Source organism: Microtus pennsylvanicus, chromosome 12 (genome assembly GCF_037038515.1).
Source record: "Microtus pennsylvanicus isolate mMicPen1 chromosome 12, mMicPen1.hap1, whole genome shotgun sequence".
In the NCBI taxonomy this organism is placed as follows: Eukaryota; Metazoa; Chordata; class Mammalia; order Rodentia; family Cricetidae; genus Microtus; species Microtus pennsylvanicus.
Genome location: NC_134590.1, coordinates 25,981,729 through 26,005,295, shown reverse-complemented (window position 1 = coordinate 26,005,295; position 23,567 = coordinate 25,981,729). Strand labels below are relative to the sequence as shown.

General features: G+C 41.1%; 1 protein-coding gene across 7 annotated transcripts in view; it reads left to right on the top strand.

Moving 5' to 3' along the window:
* The first annotated feature begins 4,194 nt into the window (after positions 1 to 4,194).
* Exoc1 (exocyst complex component 1) overlaps positions 4,195 to 23,567 on the top strand; it is a 39,251-nt gene continuing 19,878 nt past the window's right edge. For 2 of the 7 annotated variants that reach the window (XM_075942945.1, XM_075942943.1), the window contains exons 1-11: positions 4,195 to 4,344; positions 5,533 to 5,666; positions 7,828 to 7,958; positions 8,890 to 9,049; positions 11,522 to 11,542; positions 13,049 to 13,236; positions 14,370 to 14,597; positions 14,784 to 14,916; positions 16,120 to 16,229; positions 16,942 to 16,995; positions 20,606 to 20,755. In XM_075942945.1, the coding sequence (XP_075799060.1) occupies positions 5,543 to 5,666; positions 7,828 to 7,958; positions 8,890 to 9,049; positions 11,522 to 11,542; positions 13,049 to 13,236; positions 14,370 to 14,597; positions 14,784 to 14,916; positions 16,120 to 16,229; positions 16,942 to 16,995; positions 20,606 to 20,755 (1,299 nt within the window). In that variant the 5' untranslated portion in view covers positions 4,195 to 4,344; positions 5,533 to 5,542. The remainder of the gene's footprint in view (positions 4,345 to 5,532; positions 5,667 to 7,827; positions 7,959 to 8,889; positions 9,050 to 11,521; positions 11,543 to 13,048; positions 13,237 to 14,369; positions 14,598 to 14,783; positions 14,917 to 16,119; positions 16,230 to 16,941; positions 16,996 to 20,605; positions 20,756 to 23,567) is intronic. The other 5 variants (XM_075942949.1, XM_075942946.1, XM_075942950.1 and 2 more) reach the window with 3 other exon arrangements.

The following is a 23,567-nucleotide window of genomic DNA, read 5'->3' as shown; positions in this document are numbered from 1 at the left end:
AATAAGGACAGTTCTGAAGTGAGTGATGGTAACATCACACAATATTATAAATTCTATCACTATACTTTTTTCCTGAGATAGGGTCTCACTCTATATATCGAGCTAGCCTTGAACTCACAGAGGTCTGGCTGCCTCAGCCTACAGAGTGCTGGGATTACAGGTATGTGACTCTGTGCAGAATAGATGCACTTAAAAGCACCACCAAACTCTACCCATAAAGGTGACTAAAATGCAGTCAGGTATAGTTGTGTATGTCTTTAATCCCAGCACTCTGGAGGCAGAGGAAGGGGGATCTCTGAGTTCAAGGTCAGCCTCATCTACATTGTGAGTTCCAGGACAGTCAGAGCTTCACAGTAATGATATGACAACAGCTGGCCTCTCTCACACCCTGGCATGTCACATTGCCGACAATTCCACCATGGCTTGGAATACCTGCACGATTCAGCTCTCCAGTTGCATGCTGTGGTAAGTGGTGAAATAGTGACCAGTAGGGGGGGAAGCCAACAGATAACACTTCTCTTTTTTTAACTTTTTCAGAATTGTAAGACAAATCTCTAAGATTCTCATAAATTGCCACAAAATCAGAGCTCAGTACAAAAGCCCGAGGGCCTCTAGAGCAGAGGAAGCACTCTGCAGACTATGATGAAACCTAGGCCCCGTATTTAAACATAAAAGAAACAGAAGTTCAAGAAAATCTAAGTGAATCGCCTGGGAATATCTTCTACATCAAAGCCAAGGCCCTAATAGAAAAGGAATGGGTCTTTGAAATCTAGAATGGGAACACTGTATAGATATCACATTCTTAAACCCTCAATTTTTTTTCACCCTCGGTGACAACAGTCTCTTTCCTGAGAACAAAGAGCAATCTCCCCATGTCTGGAAATGTTGCAAGGAAAATTGCTTCATAATATAATTTTATTTCCTTCACATCCCTTCCCCACTGCCTTGACTTCAAAACCAAGCTACCACAGCACAGACTCTGTGAGACATTGCAACCCCTGTTCTAGAGAGAACTAGGGCCGAGGTTTCTCACTTTGGACAATTGGGGCATTTGGGGATAGATAGGCCTTTGCTGAGAAGAGTAGTCTTAGTGTTATACATGAGTTAGCGCCTACTCTGCTGTCTAACCACTAGATGTCAGCAGATCTCTTTCAGTAATAACAACCAAAAAAAGTCTCAACATTGTCAAATGTCCCTCAAGGAGTAAAAAAAAAAAAAATAGTCATCTGATGATCTGATGTCAAGAACCACTGAACTATGCTAAATCAAAAGATACTTCAGAACATGGGCTAGTGTGCACCAATAGGGTCAAGTGGAATGTATGTGAGAATAAATATTGAGAGCTTTAGATCAGAAGACTAAATACAGTTGTAAGGCTGTACAGAAGAAAGCAGAAGCCATCAGCTAGTTTGCCATTCAAAGTTTCGGAAGGACCAGTGGAGTAAGTTCTAACACAGCCTTTGTGCTCCCTGATCAGATGATGACCTATGCCAATGAGGTTAAGATACTTGTACAGGGCTGAATAGGTGCTGAGAGTTAGGAGGAAGGGAAGCAGGGAAGTCAGAATGAAGTCACTCCGTGAACCATGAAGAAGCGTGACCAGACTGTTTCCCAGAAGGAAGGATGTTGGATTGAAGGTCACACAATGTTAGAATACTCACCACGTGCCCATGTTGTCCGGAAGGGATGTCATAGAAGCTGCCCTACTACCAGAACATTTGCCTCAATAGATCTGAAGACTTGGATCTGTGATGGATAAAAGCACTGTGGGAAATCTCCAGAAAACTACAGGAAGACCAGCTACACAGGTCCCTACTCTTCTGCGAGACATGCTTTCTGAAGCGGAGAATCATTCTGTACCGGGAAAGTAAGAGTCAACTATCATGAGCTGGATGTACTATTAGTTCCTCAAACTCACAGGTTCACAGGTTCAGAGCCAACCTGCTGAGGTATGGAAATGGCATGGAATCAAGTTGAGCTGGTTCAGAAAACACAAGCAATTTCAAGGTGTAGTTCAGACTCCTTCATAGTTTACTTTCACAACCCTGACATCTCTTCTGCTCTCACTTCTACAGTCACATACAAGTCCTTTAAAGAATCAAATACAGAATAAAGGATTGGATTCTGGCTCACAGATGGGTTGTCACATGACATTATCTGGTTGGTTGTTATTCTCACTCTGGGATAGCTCTTAGGTATATTAATGACCCCTGGGGCAACTTTCCATTCAGTAGAGCTTGTAAAAACACACATTATTATTCATTTTTATATACAGGAAGAAGCGACATGAAGTCATCTTTTCTCTCCCTAATTCTGCCAATGTTCACAATCTCTAAAACTATAGCATCCCTGATCATCATTACTGCAACCTACAAATCCCTTTTACAGCACCCTGAGGGTGCAGGCAGAACTACAAAATCCATGGACACTGCCTGTCTTAGTCAGTGTTCTATTGCTGGGAAGAGACGCCACAAACAGCAACTCCTATCAAGGATTACACCTAATATGTGCTTGCTTACAGGTTCAGAGGTTTAGCCCATTGTCATCATGGAGGGAAGCACAACGGCATGCAAGCAGACATGGTGCTGGAGAAGGAGCCGAGAGTCCTACACCTGGACTGGCAGGCAGCAGGAAGAGAGAGACCCTGGGCCTGGCTTGAACATTTGAAAGCCTCACGTCCACCCCCAATGACAGACTTCCTCCAATAGGGCCACAACTCCTAATCCTTGTCAAGCAGTGCCACTCCCCAATGACCAAGCATATGAGCCGAAGAGAGTCATTCCTAGTCAAACCACCACACTGTCATAATTTTATGCTAATAGAATAACGTGGGGCGTTAGAACGACCTCTGTCATTTTCTTAACAAATCCATTCTGGTAGAGTTTGTTATCCCTCTTTCACAATTGAGTCCTTCCTCACTGTGAACTAGTGCGGGGATAGGATTCATGTTTGAATGGCCTGTGTGTGTGTGTGTGTGTGTTAAACAGTATAGTTTTTATTTTTTTATTTATTTTTATTTATTTATTAAAGATTTCTGCCTCCTCCCCGCCACTGCCTCCCATTTACCTCCCCCTCCTCCAATTAAGTCCCCCTCCCTCATCAGCCCAAAGAGCAATCAGGGTTCCCTGACCTGTGGGAAGTCCAGGACCACCCACCTCCATCCAGGTCTAGTAAGGTGAGCATCCAAACTGCCTAGGCTCCCACAAAGCCAGCATGTGCAGTAGGATCAAAAACCCATTGCCATTGTTCTTGAGTTCTCAGTAGTCCTCATTGTCCGCTATGTTCAGCGAGTCCGGTTTTATCCCATGCTTTTTCAGACCCAGGCCAGCTGGCCTTGGTGAGTTCCCTTTGGAATCAAAGATCCAGGCACTCAACCCTTGCCAGGGACGTAGCCTAAATGAATCACTTACAGCCCGAAATCCTGGCATAGTTCACGCCTCTCACACTGAAACAAGCATCATCTTAAAGTGAAGATTCTGGTTCAATATCCTATGTGAGCCGGGGAGGATACAATTTCCAAAAAGCGCCCAAGAAGTAGGTCTGCATAATTCTGTTAGAATATCAAGTTCCTAAGTGCCATGGTCCTACACGGGAAGAAATGAAGGGCAATGATGTTTAGGTTCCACTTTCATAGATTCCGACTTTTGTCACAGAAGTGCTCACTCCCAAACTCTGATCCCAAGATTCGAGAGTTAACAGGGTTTAACAACCCAAACACCAAGGAGAAAACATTTGATGAGCTCTCGAATGAAGTGGCACAATGACCAAAATGGGTACTTGTAGAGAAAAGGAAATACCACCATATCAGCTCCTCCAGCTGCTCTGTTCCAGCGGCTCTGAACCTTCCTAATGCTGAGACCCTTTAATACAGTTCCTTATGTTGTGGAGATCCCCGCCCTCTCCCCAGCCATAATATTATTTTCGTTGCTCCTTCATAACTGTAATTTTGCTACTGTTACGAATCATGACGTAAATATCTGATGTGCAGGATAGCTGACATGGGACCCTGAAAAAGGGGTCGCTTGGACAGTCACAAATTCAGAACTACCGTCCTAGGCGACTACAGACGCCGCCCCTGCCCTTCAACGCACACAACACGGCCGGCCCCGTGGCGTCCCACCTCTTCCACGTCCATTGGCTGGCACCTTTTCCTCCACAACCTCCACTTCCGTCCCTACAGGGTCAACTTCCGATGCGGGCCAGTCACGTGAGCGGATACGGGAAGTGGCGGGTTCTGGTCGCTCCTCATCCCTGCTCAATGAGAAGCGCTTCACAGCGGCTGTCGCTGCCGGCGCCCGTCCAGTGTCGGACTCGGAGCTCCCGCCTCCGCGGGGCGGCCTCGCGGTAAGCTTCTCGCCGGAGACCCGCGGTCCTGGAGGTGGTGGCCTCGTTGGAGGCGCTGTTCGGTCCTCGCCGAGTCCGCCGCTCCCTGGTGACCAGGCCCACCTTGCTCCGCTCCGGGGATGTGTCCTGCCCGCTTGCTGTCACCCAGAAGAGGAAACTGCGAAGAGACTGGGTCGTGCATTTAAGAGATTTATAAGGACATGTTGATTTGGGCCTATGGAAGCCATGTCACGTCCTTCTCGCCCAGGCCACGCTAGTTTGGCAAAAAAATAAAATCTGTCCCGAATGGGCGGAACAGTGGAGGGTGAGACGGGGCTCTCTCTTCAGGATGACAGCTCTCCCTGTTGAGATGTCTCTGCAGTAGATGGCCCGACCCACGAATGCATTTGCAGACACATAGTGTAATGATGACCCAGCGGAGCCCCACGATGAACAGTGATTAGCCGCTTCTGTACCACGCAGGCTTGGGGTTTTAGAAAACAAAGGTCTAAAGAGAACCTGGGGTCTGGGCATGGGTTTTAGACTTGGGGAAATAGCTGTACAGGCCACTGTTAATTTGCTTGCTGGCAAACTGAAACGTTCTGTAAACACTGCAAAGTTCATTCATTACTAGCTCCGAAGACGACTGTCACGTAGTTACGTCATCCCATTCATGCCTGTCAGATTCTCCACTATACCCCAGAGTCCTGCCTGGCACTTAACAAATAACAGTATTTGTTGTTATGTCTTAATTCCAGTATGAGTTGCGACCAATCCTCTCCTGTTTTACCGCTTACCATGCTCTGAGCCTTTAGTATGGTGAGCGTTGGCCATTATTAATTGTTCTTTCGACTGATTTTGACTGTTGAAGTAAAACAGGCTACATCAAGAGTTTTTTTGTTAAGTACCTAACACAGAAACCTGTATGTGTGTGTATGGACATGTGTGTAAGTATGATTATTTGTCTGTGTGTGTATGTATGTGTTGTTGAACACTTGGAAAGATTTTTTTGACTTTGACAATACTGGTACTGGTTTTCCTGATTTCATTTCCAAACTTGTAGCCTCAAGCTTTTATGGTGTACATATATTAGCTTACTATATATTTACAGTATTTATTAATAATTTATCATTTGAGTTGTAGACGGAGCAGTTTGTGAGGGTGATTTTGATAATGAGCTCGGTGCTCATTATCCTAAATGTTTTGCAGCTGAGGAAAGATGACAGCCATCAAGCACGCACTACAGAGAGATATCTTCACACCGAGCGACGAGCGCCTGCTGAGCATCGTGAATGTCTGCAAAGCGGGCAAGAAGAAAAAGAACTGTTTTCTGTGTGCCACAGGTGGGCAGTTAGTGAGCACAGAGGTATGCTTGGTACTCCTTCAGTCCTGAGGGCCATTCCTTTCTTTAAAAAATGTCTTCATTGTTTCTGTGGCTGGTGAAAATGATTGACATGACCAGTTAATCTTTGTTTTTATTGAATATTGAGTGGATGTAAGAAAAATTCTATAGCTTGTATCTAAGGTAGATGACAAGTAGGGGGGACGAGATGCCAGCTCCGTTATCCCTGACGTGCCTTCTTCACCCTGTTCTGCGTTCCAGCAACAGGCGTTTGCTCTCCTGACTCTCATCACGTTCCCCGTGTATAATTGCAAACTATAGAGAATTTAGTTTTGCTTGTCTTTAAACTTTTAATGAATTGAATTATAATTCTTCATGACCCCCCTCCCATTCAACAGTTTGTTCATGGGAATCTTGTTTTGTTTTGGAGTTTTTTATTGTTTTACTTTCTGAGATAGGCTCTCACTGTGTTACGCTGGCTAGCCTAGAATTTGCTGCATAGACTGGACTGGCCTGGAGCTCCAGAGATCCACCTGTCTCAGCAGTCTGCTACCACAGCTGGCTGGCCATAAGTTTGGTTTTTGTTCTTTCACAAGGCTCTGACCCCTTCATAGTCACTGCAGTGGCACGTCCCACTGGGTGTGTCCTATCGTCGCCACACCGGTCCTATCGGGTGCACAGTCGGTTTCTTTCTAGGCTTTGTGTTTCGACAGCTCATCTGCGAATGTGTTTGTGCTTGTCTTCTGCCATATACGCCAGAATTATTTTAAAACAGATACTTAGATGTGGAGTCTATTCTACTATGAATTATTTTAAGAAGGGGTTTTCCTTTTCACTACCACAGCAGTGTGGTTTTCTTGTGTTCTGCCTTAATCAACAGTTGTTTCTGACAGACCAATTGTTGCCAGGATGGCAGGAGAGACCTAGTATCTCATTGTGGTTTCAAAATGCACCTTCCTAATTAATGATGCGGTTGAGTACCTTCTCATGAATTTATAGCCATTTACTTTACCTGTGAAGTTTACCACATATGCCCTTTGCTCGTTTTCCTATTGGATTGGTTGTCCTTATATGGTTTTGAACAGTTTTTTAATTATTATTACTATCTGGATAGATATCCATGTTCATTATCTATATGCAGTTTTCCCCTTGCTTCCTTTGACGTTTTCACCACAGTTATTAAGTAAATCAGGGCACATACCTTGTTTTCTCACTAGAATAGTTGTGTTTGAAGTTATTTTTTTCCTTAAAACTTGGCAGGAGAAGCAGGTTGAACTGCTGGACTTGTTTGGGGGAGTGTGGGTATGGCAGATTTTTGCTTAGCAAGTGTAGCTTAATAGGAATGTTTTCCAAATATGCCTTAGGCCAGTGGTTCCCAACCTTCCTGATGCTGCAACCCTTTAATTTATATTAAACCTTGTGTTGTGGTGACCCGTCCATAAAATTATTACATAGCTACTTCCTAACTGTACTTTTGCTACTGTTATGAATCATAATGTAAATTCTGATGTGCTGGGTATCTGATATTCAGCCTCTGTGAAAGGGTCATTCAACCCCCAGGTGAGAACCATTGCTTTAGTCCATTTTGGTATATAAGATTTTTAAGAGTATTTGGGGTTTTGTTTGTTCATTGTTGTTGTTTGGAACACTTTTCAAATGTATCAGAGTTCATTCTAAATCCAAACTCTATTCTGTTGTCAGAGTCATTTTTGAAAGTAGAAATTAGAGCATGCTTTTTCTCTCGCCGCAGCCCCCACTGCCGCAGACGGACTGCTTGAGGAGCTGAGCACCCTTCTTTGTGGGGACTTGAGTTCCGTCCACCTCGCATTGCTCTGTGCTGCCTCTATCGATTTCTTACTGCTGCTCTTTGTGATGGCGTTAGGCTCTTTCCGGCCTCTGCACTCATACATGTCAATCACTAGATTTCCCTCCTACACCCTTTAAAACAGGTCTGGAGCCTCGAGGCCTCTGTCTGCCTTCTACCTTATATTCTGATGTAGATGCTTCCTTTAGGATTCTGCGAATTCCTCAGTTGACTTATTACAGACTGTTGCACTTATTTTAGTGCAGTTATTTGAGGCAGCCGAAGTCACATTCGCAGTGAGTGGGTGAAGAATGAGGGGTGACTGAAGCTGCTAACTGTCGTGTGTTTCGTTCCACAGTGACAACTGAGCGCCCAGTGCAGGTGAAGGTGGTCAAAGTCAAGAAGTCTGACAAGGGCGATTTCTACAAAAGACAGATTGCTTGGGCCCTTCGCGACCTGGCTGTGGTAGACGCCAAAGATGCCATCAAAGTACGTTTTTCATTGTCCCTGATAACTAAAGCTTTATAAGCAGCTTAAAAAGAGGACATGAGAGCCACCTTGAGCTATACACCATTGTCAGGTTACTATAGGGACGCTGAGCACAATGTCACTAAGTGTATATCCTCTCCTTTCACCCCTAGACTTTAAGGGCACAGGGAGAAAGAGTCCACTGTGGGATGTTGTTGTTTGTCCAATCTTGCTATATATTATATTGTCTAAGCACTTCAAATCATTCGGTTGATGTGTGTGTGTGTGCGCGCGCGCGCGTGTGTGTCTGCGCGTGTGTGCGTGTGTGTGTGTGCGTGTGTGCGTGTGTGTGTGTGCGTGTGTGTGTGTGCGTGTGTGCGTGTGTGTGTGTGCGTGTGCGTGTGTGTGTGTGCGTGTGTGTGTGCGTGTGTGTGTATGTGTGCGTGTGCGTGTGTGTGTGCGTGCGTGTGTGTGTGCGCGTGTGCATGTGTGTGTGCGCGCGTGTGTGTGTGCATGTGCGTGTGTGTGCGTGTGTGTGTGCGTGTGTGTGTGTGCGTGTGTGTGTGTGCGCGTGTGTGTGTGTGTGTGCGCGCGTGTGTGTGCGTGCGTGTATGTGTGTGTGTGCGTGTGTGTGTGTGCGTGTGTGTGTGTGCGTGTGTGCGTGTGTGTGTGTGTGTGCGCACGCGTGTGTGTGTGTGTATGTGTGTGTGCGTGTGTGTGTGTGTAGTAGTGTGGTGGTGATAGTAGTAGTAATTGAAGCCAGGCTCTTGAACCTGTGAGACAAGAGTTCTACCACTCAGCTACATCCCCAGCCATATTTCGTTGGTCTTTTTTTTTTTTTTTTGTCCCCCCAAGAACAGCTTCCATTCTTAATTTTTAAATAGATTTTATATTAATAATGAATATTGCTAATTGATCAAAATCAATATATTTCTGCATTTTTTTGTTCTAGGAAAGTCCCGAATTTGATTTACATTTTGAAAAAATCTATAAGTGGGTTGCCAGCAGCACTGCTGAAAAGAATGCATTCATCTCGTGCATTTGGAAACTGAATCAGCGCTATCTCCGCAAGAAAATTGATTTTGTCAATGTTAGCTCACAGCTTTTGGAAGGTAAAGTTTTTATGCATGGTCAAGTATATCCTTGAATGTATAATCTGGTGTTATTTCAAGGAATTAGGATACTGAATTTACTTCATAATATGTCATTAAAAATGTCTTATTGAAGACATTGTGTGTGTGCAGTTATAGGATATTGATATATTAAATTTAAAAAGCAAATTCACTCATAAACCTGGGCTTGGTGACACAGCCCAGTAATCCCAGCTACTTGGGAGGTTAAGGCAGCAGGATTACAGATTCAAGACCTGCCTAAACTCCAGAGTGAGGCTATTGGGCAGCTTAGTGAGACCCTGTCTGAAAATAAATACTGATGGCTAGAGATACAGCTCATTGGTAGCATGTGCTGGGACACTGGATTCAATCTCAATACTTAAAAAATATTCACTTATAAATATATTCCTTGGAGATAACTACTGTTAAAATTTTGGTATATATTCTTCTAGACTTTTTTCTCTAAATACTTAATTTTCTTTAAATAGCAAAATTTACACTTATGTTTCATAACATTTTTTTTCATACAATGAATTCAATCCAAACATTTACTATATTACTAAATACTTACTCCAGATTTTGTTTATTAAGGTTCCTGCCCTTTCTATTTTAAACAACTGTGGGGTAAATGCTCCCCACAGCAGTACGTTCATGGCTAGCAGTAGATGTAATAACTAACACAGTTCTGGCATTGCACTGCCCCAGCTTAAATTCTCTATTAAAGTAGAGATGATGATGATAGTATCTACCTATGGTTATTGTAGATATTACAGGTGTATAGCAAATGTTCAGCAAACTTCCTTTCATCTTAGCAACACAGAATCCTTAGACAAGAGGTCGATGAGGGCTGTTCTGGGTCTCAGGACAACCTCTGCTCTGAAGTATTAAAATGTGCAGTGAGATTTCATTCTCTGCAAGTTTCTTTCCTAAGGGTGTAAGCCTTGTATGGAAATGGTCCTTAATTCCCCTTGGATGCAGTTTGTACAGTACTCTTTATCCCGAAGAAAACTGCTGTTTTATTGTTTTGAGACAGAATCTCGCTATGAAACCCAGGCTAGCTTGGAATTTACTGTGTAGTGAATTCCAGGCTGATTTTGAACTCATGGCAGTCCTCCTGTCTCTCCTTCCTCGTGAAAGCTTTATTCATGTGTGTGTTGGAAGGAGAACATGTTATCCCGTGACACCTGTGTGGAAGGCAGAGGACGGTGTTGTAGAGTTCTCCCTTCCATGTGTATATGGCTTCCAGGGTTTGAATTCAGGTCACCAGGCAAGCATCTAAAACTGCCAAACCACTCTCTGGCCCAGTACTCAGTAATTTAAGATACAGTTTGAAGCAAGCCATTTATCTAGCCACTTGCTTCTTTTGTTTTATTTAGATCTGTTTTTATTTGCCTGTGGACCTTTCTCCTTTCAAGTAGATTTTTCTTTCCCAGCAATTTTACTGTCAAGCCGTGGTGGTTGGAACTGGCAAATGCTCCTGTCTGTCAGATCCTAAGAAGCCACTGAGACACTGGCCTAGGTTAGGAGCATCAAGGGGCTGCCATGTCACCAGGGTCTGACTGCAGGGTGTGTTGAAGAAATGACTCCCTAGGATTTTATAATATTTATTGCATTCAATTACAGATTCATTTGCTTTGAATGACTTTAGGAGTTTTGTTTGTTTTACCAATTGAGGCAAGAATATTCTGATGATTGAGCCATTCATTGAAAAGCTTGTCATTCTGTTTTCAAATATGTGTTTCTAGATGTTATTTATTCCTAATATATATTTTAAAGTGATATGTTTTATTAGTAAATGTCTCCTCACTTGAGGAGCTAAATAATCATCCAAGTAAGTTGATACTGTTGTAACTGTTCATGCAGCAGTGGCAGCAACTTTTGTAGTTTTTAATAAATGGCAGTTGAACGCTGGGGTTTTCAAGACAGAGAGGGAAGTTTTTTTTTTTTTGTCTTTTTTGTGCTTTGACTTGCATCTAGGTTTTTAAATAATCTCCCACTTGACCTTTGAATGCCTGCCTGCACTGCTGTCTCCTGTGTTTGTTTCTTGCCTCAGTCTTATTCTTTGAAACAGTGTTTCCTGACTAATCCTTTGTGGGGGAGTGTCCTGGCAAAGCTTGGGCCTTGAGTGAAAGTAACCACACTACATGCATGAGTCACAGCTGACCTAAAAACACTGCCCAGGAGATGATTTCGTCTCCCAGTTCTCTTCTTCAAGGACTAGTCAGAACTGTTTCTCAAAGACAAAGGATACGGAAAGACACTTAGAGAGTGAGTACTACAAACGAGCAAGAGGTTAAGCTTCTTAGGGTCTGTCTGCTGTGGTTGATTTTGATGCTGCCCTGAGAACCCGTTGAGTGTGAAGTCAAATGAGATACGGGTAGTAGTTAAAAGTTTTAAGTCTGTATACTTTTCTACCCAGCTAATATTCTTTGCTTACTTTCCTCTGCTTCTCTCGTACCTTTTACTCTCCAGAACTGCCTAAAGTTACAGAAGGTGCGTAACACCTGTTCTTACTCTGTTCCATGTGTATGTATTACTTGCCTCTGATGTATGCTAATGGTTGTATATTTTGTGGAGTGTGTACAAGGATAAATTTATTACAAAATCCGTAGAGTAATAAAAGTAATAGTACTATTCCTTATTAGCTTCCAAAGCACTGACTCAGGAGGAGAAAGTGCTGCTAGAGTAGCTTTGTTTATTTTTCACGTTAGTGTGAGGCACTGTGCTGGGTGATTTAGGGAGTCTCAGCCCTCTAGTGCTTAATATGGAGTCACATCTGATAGTTCTGCATTTGCACAGTGAACTAAATGGCCTCATTGAAAAGACAAGGAACATGGCAATGCCTCTCTAGAAACATTTCTGTACTGTAATCTGTAAATTGCATGTACCAGAAATTTTAACACACACCCCCATTTATAACTAAATCCTCCTAACATACTGTCTTCTTCAGAGTCAATACTTATCTCACTTGGATTTAGTGTGTTTTTGTTCTGAGACAAATAAAGATTTTAAGCCATGCTGAATGAAAGTATTCATTTTCATGTAAAATAACAAATACTAATAGCATCCAGACGTTGTGATTTAATACCTGTCTCAATAAGGCTAGAAAATTGGTGGCTTTCTGTAAAGCTAGAGTTAGGGTTATCAGTGATTGTTTATTTTACCTCTATCAAACTTTGTACAAGATGCTCACACACTCAGTGTGTTCCTTTCCCCAAAGTGAATCGAGGTGTTGATCTAGAAAGCACTTCAGATTTGACTTCTCGGTACTTGTTTGGAAGCATGGAAACTTCAGGTCACCACTTTGTGTTCCCTCACTGGAATTAGTAAGGAAATTTCTGTAGTCTGTCTTTACTGTTTCATCTAGGCATGCGAAGTTTTTAAACAATAACAACAAATAGAAAATGCAGTCAGTATTTTCAATATTTGCTATTTTTTGTGGATAATACACAGGCCTCTCACTACAATGAAAAGTTATTTGAAAGGTGTGTGTGGGTGAGAGAGAGAGACAGAGAGAGAGAGAGAGAGAGAGAGAGAGAGAGAGAGAGAGAGAGAGGAAAATAGCACAAACAGGGGAAACGCTACCCGACAGGAAGGAAAAAGCTACTGTCTGCAGGTCGTCACCCTGTTCTGCTGGAGCAGCAGCCGTCTCTGCAGGGAGCAGGATCAGGTTCATTCTTCATGCTGCCCGTCTTAGTGGGATTCTGTTGTGAGAGATTTTGACTAGAGCCCATTTTACCTTTTGTGGGTCAGTGAGCATACTAGACTGCATGCTTTCTGATGCTCTTAGGGCCTCGCTTCAGTAACATTGTGATTCTGTATGAAAATAAGGTTGGAGACTTTTCCCATATATTCTGAATCATTCTTTTCTATTCTTCAACCACTAAGTGTGGCCTGTGCTTACAATCAGTCTTAACTAGCTATGCCTTTTAAGTACCATGTTACAGTTCTTCCCGTTTTCTGATGACTTGCTTTCATTACATTTTTACCTTCTTTAAGAGTCTGTTCCAAGCGGGGAGAATCAGAGTGTAGCAGGAGGGGATGAAGAAGCCGTGGATGAGTACCAGGAGTTAAATGCAAGAGAAGAACAGGACATTGAAATAATGATGGAAGGCTGCGAGTGTGCAATTTCTAATGCTGAAGCCTTTGCAGAGAAGTTGTCCAGAGAGCTGCAAGTGCTCGATGGGGTAAGAAGGCCTCATGCTGGGAGTGAGTGGTGCATGGTGGGTTGCAAAGGCTTGTGGCGCTGTGTTTTCTGCCTTGCCATTTCAGCTTTCACAGGGAGAATGCTGTTGTATTTGTAAGCTTATTGCCAGCTGTCACCAAGCTCTATTCTTTTTGTTCAGAAGATAGAGCCAGGTAGTGAGGAGATGGTTCAGTAGCTAAAGCGCTTGGCACTCTAGCTTGAGGACCAGAGTTCAGATCCCAAGAACCCAAGTAAATACTTGGTGGGCATAGTAGCTCTTCTGTACTCCAACTATTGTGAGTCAGAGATAGGGGGTTCCTGGGGAAAGCTGACTAGACAATCGGGGAGCTTTGGGTTCAGGTGAGAGACCCTGTCTTAATAATAAGAGGAAGAAGCCGGGCGGTGGTGGCACACGCCTCTAATCCCAGCACTCGGGAGGCAGAGACAGGCAGATCTCTGTGAGTTCGAGGCCAGCCTGGTCTACAAGAGCTAGTTCCGGGACGGGCACCAAAGCTACAGAGAAACCCTGTCTCAAAACAAACAAACAAACAAACAAACAAAAAACAGAGGAAGAGCAATTAAGGAAGACATCCTCCATTTGGGGTTCACGCTCACACATATACCTGCAGATGTGTATACGCACGTATGCACATGATAAAAACCATTTCCAGTGAAGACATTTGATTAAGGTTTTAGATTTTGGAATGTCCTTAATATACAATGGGAGATGAAGAAAAGTAGACAACCAGGTACCATCTGAGGGATTAATTTCCCTAGCGTCTGAATAACATTGCCAAAGAAGAACATTTTCATTGTTTGTAAAACAAAAACACCAGTAAGTATAAATTAGAATAAGTGAATCATTTAGCAAGCGAGCCGAGTCAGTGTGGTAAGAAGGATCTGGGGCTTGCCACTAAAGGGCTTTAGAGCAGAGCCCTCTGATTTCCCTGCACAGTTTCTGAGACACAGTCTCAAACCTTAGTACAGAGACAAGTAAGCCTTCACAAAGCACTGTGGGAAAGGGAAGCGGGAGCTAATTGACCAGATGCAAAGAGACCTGGCAGTGTTTCCCCTTTGTGCTTCCTTTGCACGTTTAAACAAGATGCACCTTTGTGTTTTCTTTTCTCTTTGTAGGCTAACATTCAGTCAATCATGGCCTCTGAAAAGCAGGTGAATACCCTGATGCAGTTGCTGGATGAGGCCCTAAAGGAAGTGGATCAGATTGAGCTGAAACTGAGCAGTTACGAGGAAATGCTCCAAAGTGTGAAAGAGCAAATGGACCAGATCTCTGAAAGCAACCACCTGATTCATCTCAGCAACACGAATAACGTGAAGCTCCTGTCCGAGATAGAATTCCTTGTGGTGAGCATCTCATAGATTACCCACAGAGCACACCCAGGAAGTCATGATCATGTGTAAAACTCACTTATAAACCTTGTGGGATCAGGATTTAAAGACGGTCCAGACTGGGTGGTAGGGCTCAATAGCACCCTGCCTGTATTTTCCCCACAATTACATGTGCAAGTGGTGTGTTTGAATGTATTCCAGAACCACATGGACTTGGCCAAAGGTCACATAAAGGCCCTTCAGGAAGGGGATCTTGCTTCTTCCCGAGGCATTGAGGCCTGCACCAACGCTGCTGATGCCCTTCTGCAGTGCATGAATGTCGCTCTTCGACCAGGTGTGTTCAGAAGCCGTGATAAGATCTGATCAAAAGCTGAGACCAGCACTGGAACTTGAAGAAAATGCTTTGACTTGGTAGAAATAACTTGGGCTAAGTGATTAAGGGTTAATTTACTAGCTGTGCAAATTAGTTTCACAGATTCCCCAACGAATTTATTTCCATTAATACTAAGAACATTTTCATTTCAGTTTCTTCTAATTGAACATCATTGACTCTAATATCTTTACCTTTACAAATTTAGTGTGTGACTGTCTAGTTTTTATTTTGTTCAGTTTTGGGTTAATATCTCACTAAATAGCCAAGGCTGGTCTCAAGCCCATAATCACCCTGCTTCCCAAGTGCTGAGAGTACAGGCACGCACTGCCATGCAGCGCTCTCACCATAATCCTGCTTAAAATGTACTTGTATTATTGTTGTATGTGTGCAGGATGTGCACAAATGTAGCATATTGAGGCCAGACATCTTTGTAGATTCACTTCTCTTCTTCCACCTTTACATGTGTTCTGGGGATTGACCTCAGCTCATCTGGTTTGTGTGGCAAGCACCTTTACCTGAGGATTCATCTTGCTGCCCTACCATGATCTTTAGCTCTTTCTTATTAAAAGCAAGCACAAGTACCATTAAGATATGCCAGAGAGGATACGGTTTTCCTAGGCAATGTTTCTAAAACATGAATGTGTATTCAGATCAGCTAGAGGACTTAATAAACATTATCAGGCATAGCCCCACATTTGTTGGTCAAGCTGAAGTCCTGAAATTCATGTTTCTAGTGGTTGCCAGGTGATACCAAAGAAGAAACAGTGTGTTGTATTATTTTTTTCCTCAAATCTTATAAAGCAAATAAAAAAGCCATTAAAGATTTAGATTCTTCAAGACTTAAGTGTGAGTATCATTAGAATAATACAGATTTGAGCTGCAGCTTAGTGGGAGACTATTTGCCTAACATGCACAGGGCTCTTCTTGGTACTCGGGGAGTTGGGGGGGAGGGAGAGAAAATTCACTAAGCATGGAGGGAAGACCACCACATGCTAGATAGTCCACAAAGAGATGGATGACTGGAACTCATGTAAAGGTAAGGCTGAGGATGGGCTCCATGAGCTTGTTCTCTGACCTCCATGCACACTGGCATGGCATTTCTCGGTAAACATGGAGGGACTCTTCATCCTACTGAGTCAGTGAGGGACTGTTGTTCTGATGCAGGCCACGACATGCTCCTGGCCGTCAAGCAGCAGCAGCAGCGCTTCAGTGACTTGAGGGAGCATTTTGCCCGAAGACTGGCCAGTCATCTCAACAATGTTTTTGTTCAACAGGTAATTTTAATTTACTATGAACTAACATGTTTCCATAGGTCATTTATATGTTGCCCTAAACCTAAATTTCCATAAAAATTTTTAATGTGTTCATTTGGGGCTATAATATATTCCTTTATACCTTTCAATGATTGTAAGATTCTGAAATCTGTGCCTAGTTCCTCATAGAAGTACTTTGGACTACAGGTAACCCTTTGCACAGATATCAAGTTCCTTTCAGCTGAAACTGGCTCTAGGAATCAGATAGATAACGGCATTCATTAGTTCCATATGCAATGGCAGGTCTGTGTTGCTGTTGGTGTTTACAGGTGAGAATCAGATCTGACATATTATTTTCAATGTGTCATAGTTCTGTGTGGTTGAACACATTGTGTACATGTAGGAAACTAGAACAACTGTGAATTTTGGTTGATTCAGTCTCCATGTTACAAAACTGCATCTTTTTTAATGGAAAAAGGTTTTATAATTAATGACATGGCAGCAATAGTTTAATAATGCCAAGGGCACCTTATATAGGGATTTGAGCAGAAGGTATTTTAATAGTTAATATACTTAGGTTCTTGTGGGGTTCTTTTGTCTTTTACTTTATTAGACATACTGAACAGAAAAAATAAGGAGAAATCTTAATAATCAGTGCGTTTTCTCTGGAAACATTGGCTTCTCTTTGCAGTATTCTAAAACAATTGTCTTATTATATTTTATTCCCGACTAGTTTACTCAGGCCCTCCTTCAGCTCTATAGCAGGTCCTACTTTCTTTCGGTTCCTGTGAGTACATCAAACTGGCTCAAGCATCTCTGACTTTTTTTCATAAATATATATAAATTTTGCTAAAGTTAGCAGCAGAATTTTATGCTTACAGCTTAACTTACTGATTTAAGCTACCCATTAACTATATTTGTAATAGTTTTAAAATATCCCATTTTGCCAAAAAGGCATTTAACCTTATTCTGCTTGCCTTTCTCCATTTCTCTCATTTTTTTGATTTTTTTAGTAATTGCTTGGTGGTTGAGGTGCATACTAGACTTTGCATTGGGATCTTTGGAATAAATGCTTCTCATTCTGTCTGTGAGAAGCTCAAAGTCTATCTAGGGAGAGACAGACAGACACTTGGGAATGGCAGCTGTGATGGTGGTGCGGTGCAAACATCGACGAAGACCACCTCACTAAGCCTGGGAGGGGAAATCAGGGCAGACTCTCATTTCACTGGGCCTGCAAAGTATCAATAAGGAATCAACTGAAACTCACATAGGAAACTCCTATTTTTCTTAGTTTATTATTTTGAATGCTCTTGACAGTGATGTTATCTACATGTGTAGATGGCATCAAAAAAGACAGTCAGCAAACAGTGGTCTTTTTGCATCCTTAACTATTGACTGTAATATGCGGTTACTCATTCTGTGTGGTGCTTCTTTGCCTTGTAAACTAATGGTTTTGTTTAAAGTGAATGCTTCTCATTTCTGAAAATCTAATATGTACTGTTAACATGTGAGTGATGCATGATTAAAAAAAAAAACAGTGTTGCAGCGGCCTGTGATGTGTTGCCAAAGGTGGGAAAGGATGTCTCAAGTACAAGAAAGAGATTGTCTCTGTGTTAAACTTAGTCATCAGTACGCTGGGAAGGGGCTAAAGAACATGGAGATTTCCGTCCAGGACAAGGCGACAGGAGAGCCGGGAGCTTTTAACTAGCGTGCGATGATGCACCTCTGCCACTTCCCATTTAGTTGCCTCATTTAATAGCAGAGGTAATAAAAGTATCTGCCTCACTTAGACCAGTGTTGGCTCTAGTAAGGTGCACCATGTTACCTTTAATTAAAAATTCTAGTATCTAGCTGGATGTGGTGGTGCACACCTTTAATCCCAGCACTTGGGAAGTAGAGGCAGGCAAATATCTATGAGTTTGAGGCCAGTCTGGTCTACATAGATAGTTCCAGGCTAGTCAAGACTGCATAGTGAGACCATGTTTCAAAAACAAAAATTACATATATATATATATATATATATGCTGGTAAAATTTTGTAGCTCACTAAGTTTGGTTTTTGTTTGTTTTCGAGACAGGGTTTCTCTGTAGCTTTAGAGCCTGTCCTGGAACTAGATCTTGTAGACCAGGCTGGCCTCAAACTCACAGAGATCCACCTGCTTCTGCCTCCCAAGTGCTGGGATTAAAGGTGTGTGCCACCACCACCCAGCTACTCACCAAGCTTTTATAATGTTTCTTAATTTGAATACCCTGTGAATTATGTTAATCACAGAGTTGCCATTTTATTAGATGAGGACTACATTAAAAGATTAGTGTAAGGATTCAAATTTATATATAAAAACTACCTCAGCAGTGAGCATTCAGTAATCCTGTAATTGTTGGTAATCTATGATTATGTATAAGAGAAACTTTAAAAATTAACGTTTTTAAGTATATGAAGGACAAATTTCTTTATACTTAGTGTTTTGCATGTGATAATTTTATGTTATTGATTGAATTAAGCAACTCAAACAATTTTACAATTACCTATTATTCTGGAATCATTTAACCAAATGTAAATCTTTTAATAACAGTCTATTTTGACAGTAATAATTAAAGGATTGATAGTCGGTATGTGAAATGCCAGTTTCCCAGGTGTTTGTGACATGGTAATGCTAGGAAAATTAGCATAGTGACATATGCAAAGAGCTTTGTAAACTGCAAGGCCCTCTGCACAATTGTTGATGATTAATTCTTCCACTCTCCAGAAGAGACTTTTAATGATTTAAAAGCTTTCTCAACCTGAAATAATGTAACTTAATATGTAATAGACTGAGTAAATAGAAATTTGTAGAAAACATCATTTTGTGTCTTGAGTCATTGGGAAAAGTTAATGAAGAAGAATGTTTTGTACAATGAAAGCAAATGTGACGTTGCTCGGTAACAGTGTTTGGAACGTTTGTCAAGTAGGACACCCTCTTCTCCATCAGCACAGTAGGTAAGAGATCCAGGGAGACACTGCTGAACCTGGAAGTGTAGCATCTATGGTACCTTTGTTTTCTATGTGCAGTTCTGTAGAGATGTTCTGTAATGTAACGGTATATTAACCTTGAAAACCGTACATTGGTCTGGGGACAGACCAATGACATACATAATAAAGCGTGTAAATTAGAAGTGACAAATCCTTCAAATTAAAATAATTTTAATTCTTTTAGCTCAGGGTGCTTATCAAACCATTGTATTTTAACTAGTAGTACATTTAGGTGATTTTACGAAGAAGTTAATCATCCAACTCCTTTACTTGATTCAGCAGCTTTTGTAAATTTAATGATTCCTGTAAAATACTGATAGTCTGTGAGTAGGCAACTAAAATGAATGGAGTGACTTCAAGTAAATGTGGCTTGTGTTGGTCTTTGCTTGCTTGCTGGAAAATTCTATTTCAAGGACAATCTAGTCTTGCAACTTCCTCATCTTTTTGGCATTGGCTTTCCTCTCCATCACAGATGTTGACTGAATAGCAAGAAAGAGCTAAATTGTCCAATAAAAGGCTGAGGTGTTTCATTTATAGAGAGATGCTCATTCATCTCTATACACAGCTACACAGCAGTTGCAGCTTTTGATTCTGGCTAAATGCTTTTGTTTGAATGTTTTCAAAGGAAGACAGAAGTTAGACATGGTTACAAAGATTCCAGTTATGGCTTTTGCCCTATGTGACCTGAGCAAGTTACTTAATACCCTGAACCTTGGGTTCTTCTAGAAAATAGGGTTAGTAAGCCAATAATCTAGCAGTCTGTATTTTTCTAAAGCAAAAGTCAAGACACATGATCTGTTTATTACTAATTTATTCACATAAATTGTCAAGGCTTAAAATAGTCATATGTGGTCGTTTGACTTACACATCACTTTAATGGAAAAATTGGAATTAACATTGTTATTAGGGATTATCATGGAAAGACGAAGATATAACCATCTATAGTCCTTACTAACTTTAAAATTTCATATCTTACATTTTTATCTGTTGAAAAAAATAGAGCTTCTGGTAGGAATCTCATTAAGAAAAGTGGACAGTTTGTTTTAGATGACTTCCTTTGGTGTGTTTCTTATAATACAGTCTGTATCAAGAAGTTCATTTCTTAATATACTGTAAAGTGATAGAGAGAGGCAAGCTTTACTCAACTCTCTCAACTCTTTAGAAAGATGGAGTGAGTGCCACCCAGGCATGCTCGTGAGTATTAATGGTGGTAGTTTTCTGTGAATACACACGACGGTAAAAGTCGACAAGTAAGTGCATGGTTTTTATTTTTCTGATTTGCTTGGTTACATTTACTTGACTACATTTGGTTATTATCTCAAATTTTCTATTGTAACAGTGTTCTCTTGAACTTTCCATCATATTAATTACTTATTTACTCCCTCTAGGGTCATGATCAGAGTTCAACTCTTGCTCAGCATTCTGCTGAACTGACTCTACCCAATCATCATCCATTTCATAGAGACTTGCTCCGATATGCCAAGCTGATGGAGTGGCTAAAGAGTACAGATTATGGAAAATATGAAGGACTAACAAAGGTATGGATTTGATGTCAGTTATTCACTGGGTCTACAGTATAGTCTTAGATTGTATTTTAAGCTCCTTAACATAAAACTGAAGTATGTTTTTAACAGAGCAAAAGATAGTTGGACTTCTGAGTGCTCAGTTATTTACTTGGATTAAAAGAACCAGGCATGTACATGATGCACAGACATGAATACAGGAAAAAAATACACTTAAATGAATACATCTATTTTTAATTTTTTAAAAAAGTATCTGTTTAAAAAAAAGTATCTGTTTATTGTAGTAAGGAGGCTGCTTGTTTGTTTCCCGGTGGCCCAGACTCCCGAAATAACCACACAAAAACTATATTAATTAAATCACTGCTTGGTCATTAGCTCTAGCTTCTTGTTGACTAGCTCCTACATATTAATTTAACCCAATTCTATTAATCTGTGTATCACCACGTGGCTGTAGTTTACCAGGTAAATTTCCGCCTGGTGTCTATCTCTGGCAGGGCTATATGACTTCTCTCTGACTCCACCTACTTTCTCCCAGCATTCAGTTTAGTTTTCCCTGCCTAGCTCTACTTTACCCTAACAGTCCAAGCCAGTTTTTTTTTATTAATTAACTAATCATATTCACAGCATACAGAGGGGAATCCCACATTACCTCCCCTTTTCTGTTTAAATAAAAAAGGAAGATTTTAACTTTAACATAGTAAAATTACATATAACAAAATAGGTATCAAGCAAAAATTACAGTTACAATATTTATATCTACTTTGTGTTTTATCATAACTAAGGAAAACTATAATTATAACTATAAATTCTTCAACTCCATCAAAGACTCTAGAAGGATATAATATTACCTAAGTAAACAGGAAGTGCATTGTAAGAAATTTCCAAAACTCTAGAAATGACAGACATCTTATTGCCTGGACAGTCACCCAAAGTTATTCTGTACCATTGGGACATCCAGCTTTAGCCTACTCTCCCATAGTATCTGGCAGACTTTTCCATGAAGCAGGAAATTTCAAAGACAGTTCCACCTATATTGGCAGTTTGTCAGTCACTTTCTTCTGTATCCTGCAGAATGTCTGGCAGATTCTTTCATGAAATAGGAAACCTGAAGGACGGTCTCACCTTTAGGCAAGTTCAGCAGTCGTTTCTCTATGAGTCCTGCATGTCCAGTCCATACAGTATACCATCAAGCAGTCCAGGCAAGAGCAGTTTTTTGCCCAAATGGCTAAACAGCTCCATAAGGAGCCTTTTTGATGCCCAGCTTCCTCTTGAAATAGGTTGGTGCAGCTAGGAACAGATGTGTCTCATTGTCATGAAAAGTCTTAAGTTAATAATTTAAACATTTTAAGTGCTATATTCTGAAGGTCTCTGGAAGATTTGGAGAATACCCATCTAACTGAACTATATCTTTATTTATCTAGAAACCTAACTAACATGACTAGAAGCTTGACTATTATAGATGACTCTTTATCAACCTGTATTTCTTAATTATACATTACATTTTTAAATGAGCTTCACAGACACAATGTCATAATCAAGAGCAGAAATATACATAAAACAAAACTGATCTTAAACTGTATCAATAGATCAAGATCCATACTAATGCAAAGTATTTATATCATATCCAGCTTTAAATGTAAACAAACATTTATAAGCAATATTTGGGAATTTAGTTGTAGTTCTCTCCAGACTGCTTCCTGCTTTTTGTTGAATGAAGTAATTTTGAAGGATGTTTATGGCAACCTTTCAGTGGATCTTGGTCCATCAAACCGCATTAGTCTGGAAGGATTTCACAGGTCCTCATGCTCTGTGAAAACGAAAGAACTACTTTTCCAAAGCAACAAATCCTTAGACCCATATTTTAAAGACAAGATACGTTTGAAGTATATATGTTGGTTACTTAGCTCCTTTACAGTCAAAAAAAAATTCAAAGAAAACACAATAATATACATAACCCAGACTCTGTTCATATTTCATCTTTACATGGCATATTTGTTTTTACTCTATTACTTTTCTGTACTCTGTTTCTTTAAAGACTTTGTTTTTTTTTAAACCATTCATTTCTTTTTATAACTCTTTATACTCTTTCTTCTCTCTCCCATGCCTATGTACATTATCCAACACTGTGACCCATTTAGAGGTCCTTTTTTTTTTCTGGATTTGTCTTTATTGCATATCTGTAATCCTTTTTCTGACCAGAAGTGCTTCTTAAAATGCTAAACCCTTCTTATGAACTTACGTGGCGGCATCGCTTGGGGAAATATGGCACTGTCTGCTTGCTCCACCCAGTCCAGCATAGCAGAGCTGTTCGCTGCCTCTGAGAGCTATGTACATTGCCCCGTTTTTAGGCACACAGCTGGTCTATGTTGCTATTAATCAAGTTGTAGCACTCTATTCACAAACCCCTTTAAATGCTCCATAGCCGAACCTTGTCAGAGTTCGTGGACGGCCCAGGAAGCCGTAGCTTCAAAACAGCACAACTTTTTTTTCTGCTACTGCTGAATCAGGAAAACCTCTCTTTTCTGCTTCCTTCTAACAGAGCCCACTCAAGAAAATGCCACTACCAAACCATGCTTAACTCAGTTCTTTTGTGTCTAGGATTCCTTTTTAAGCTTTCCTTTTTTAAACTTTTTTTAAAAAAGCAACCCCTAGCAGCTGCCGTAAATTTGTGCTTCAGGGGAGGCAGAGAGATAGGTAGAGAGACCAACAAAAGACTGGTTGTGTTCCTAGCCATGTGTTGAGGTTAATATTTGATGGCAGCATAATTTTTAATATCAGTCCACATATGTTTTCTGTTTGAAGTACCTTTGCCCATTTAAAGTAAAAT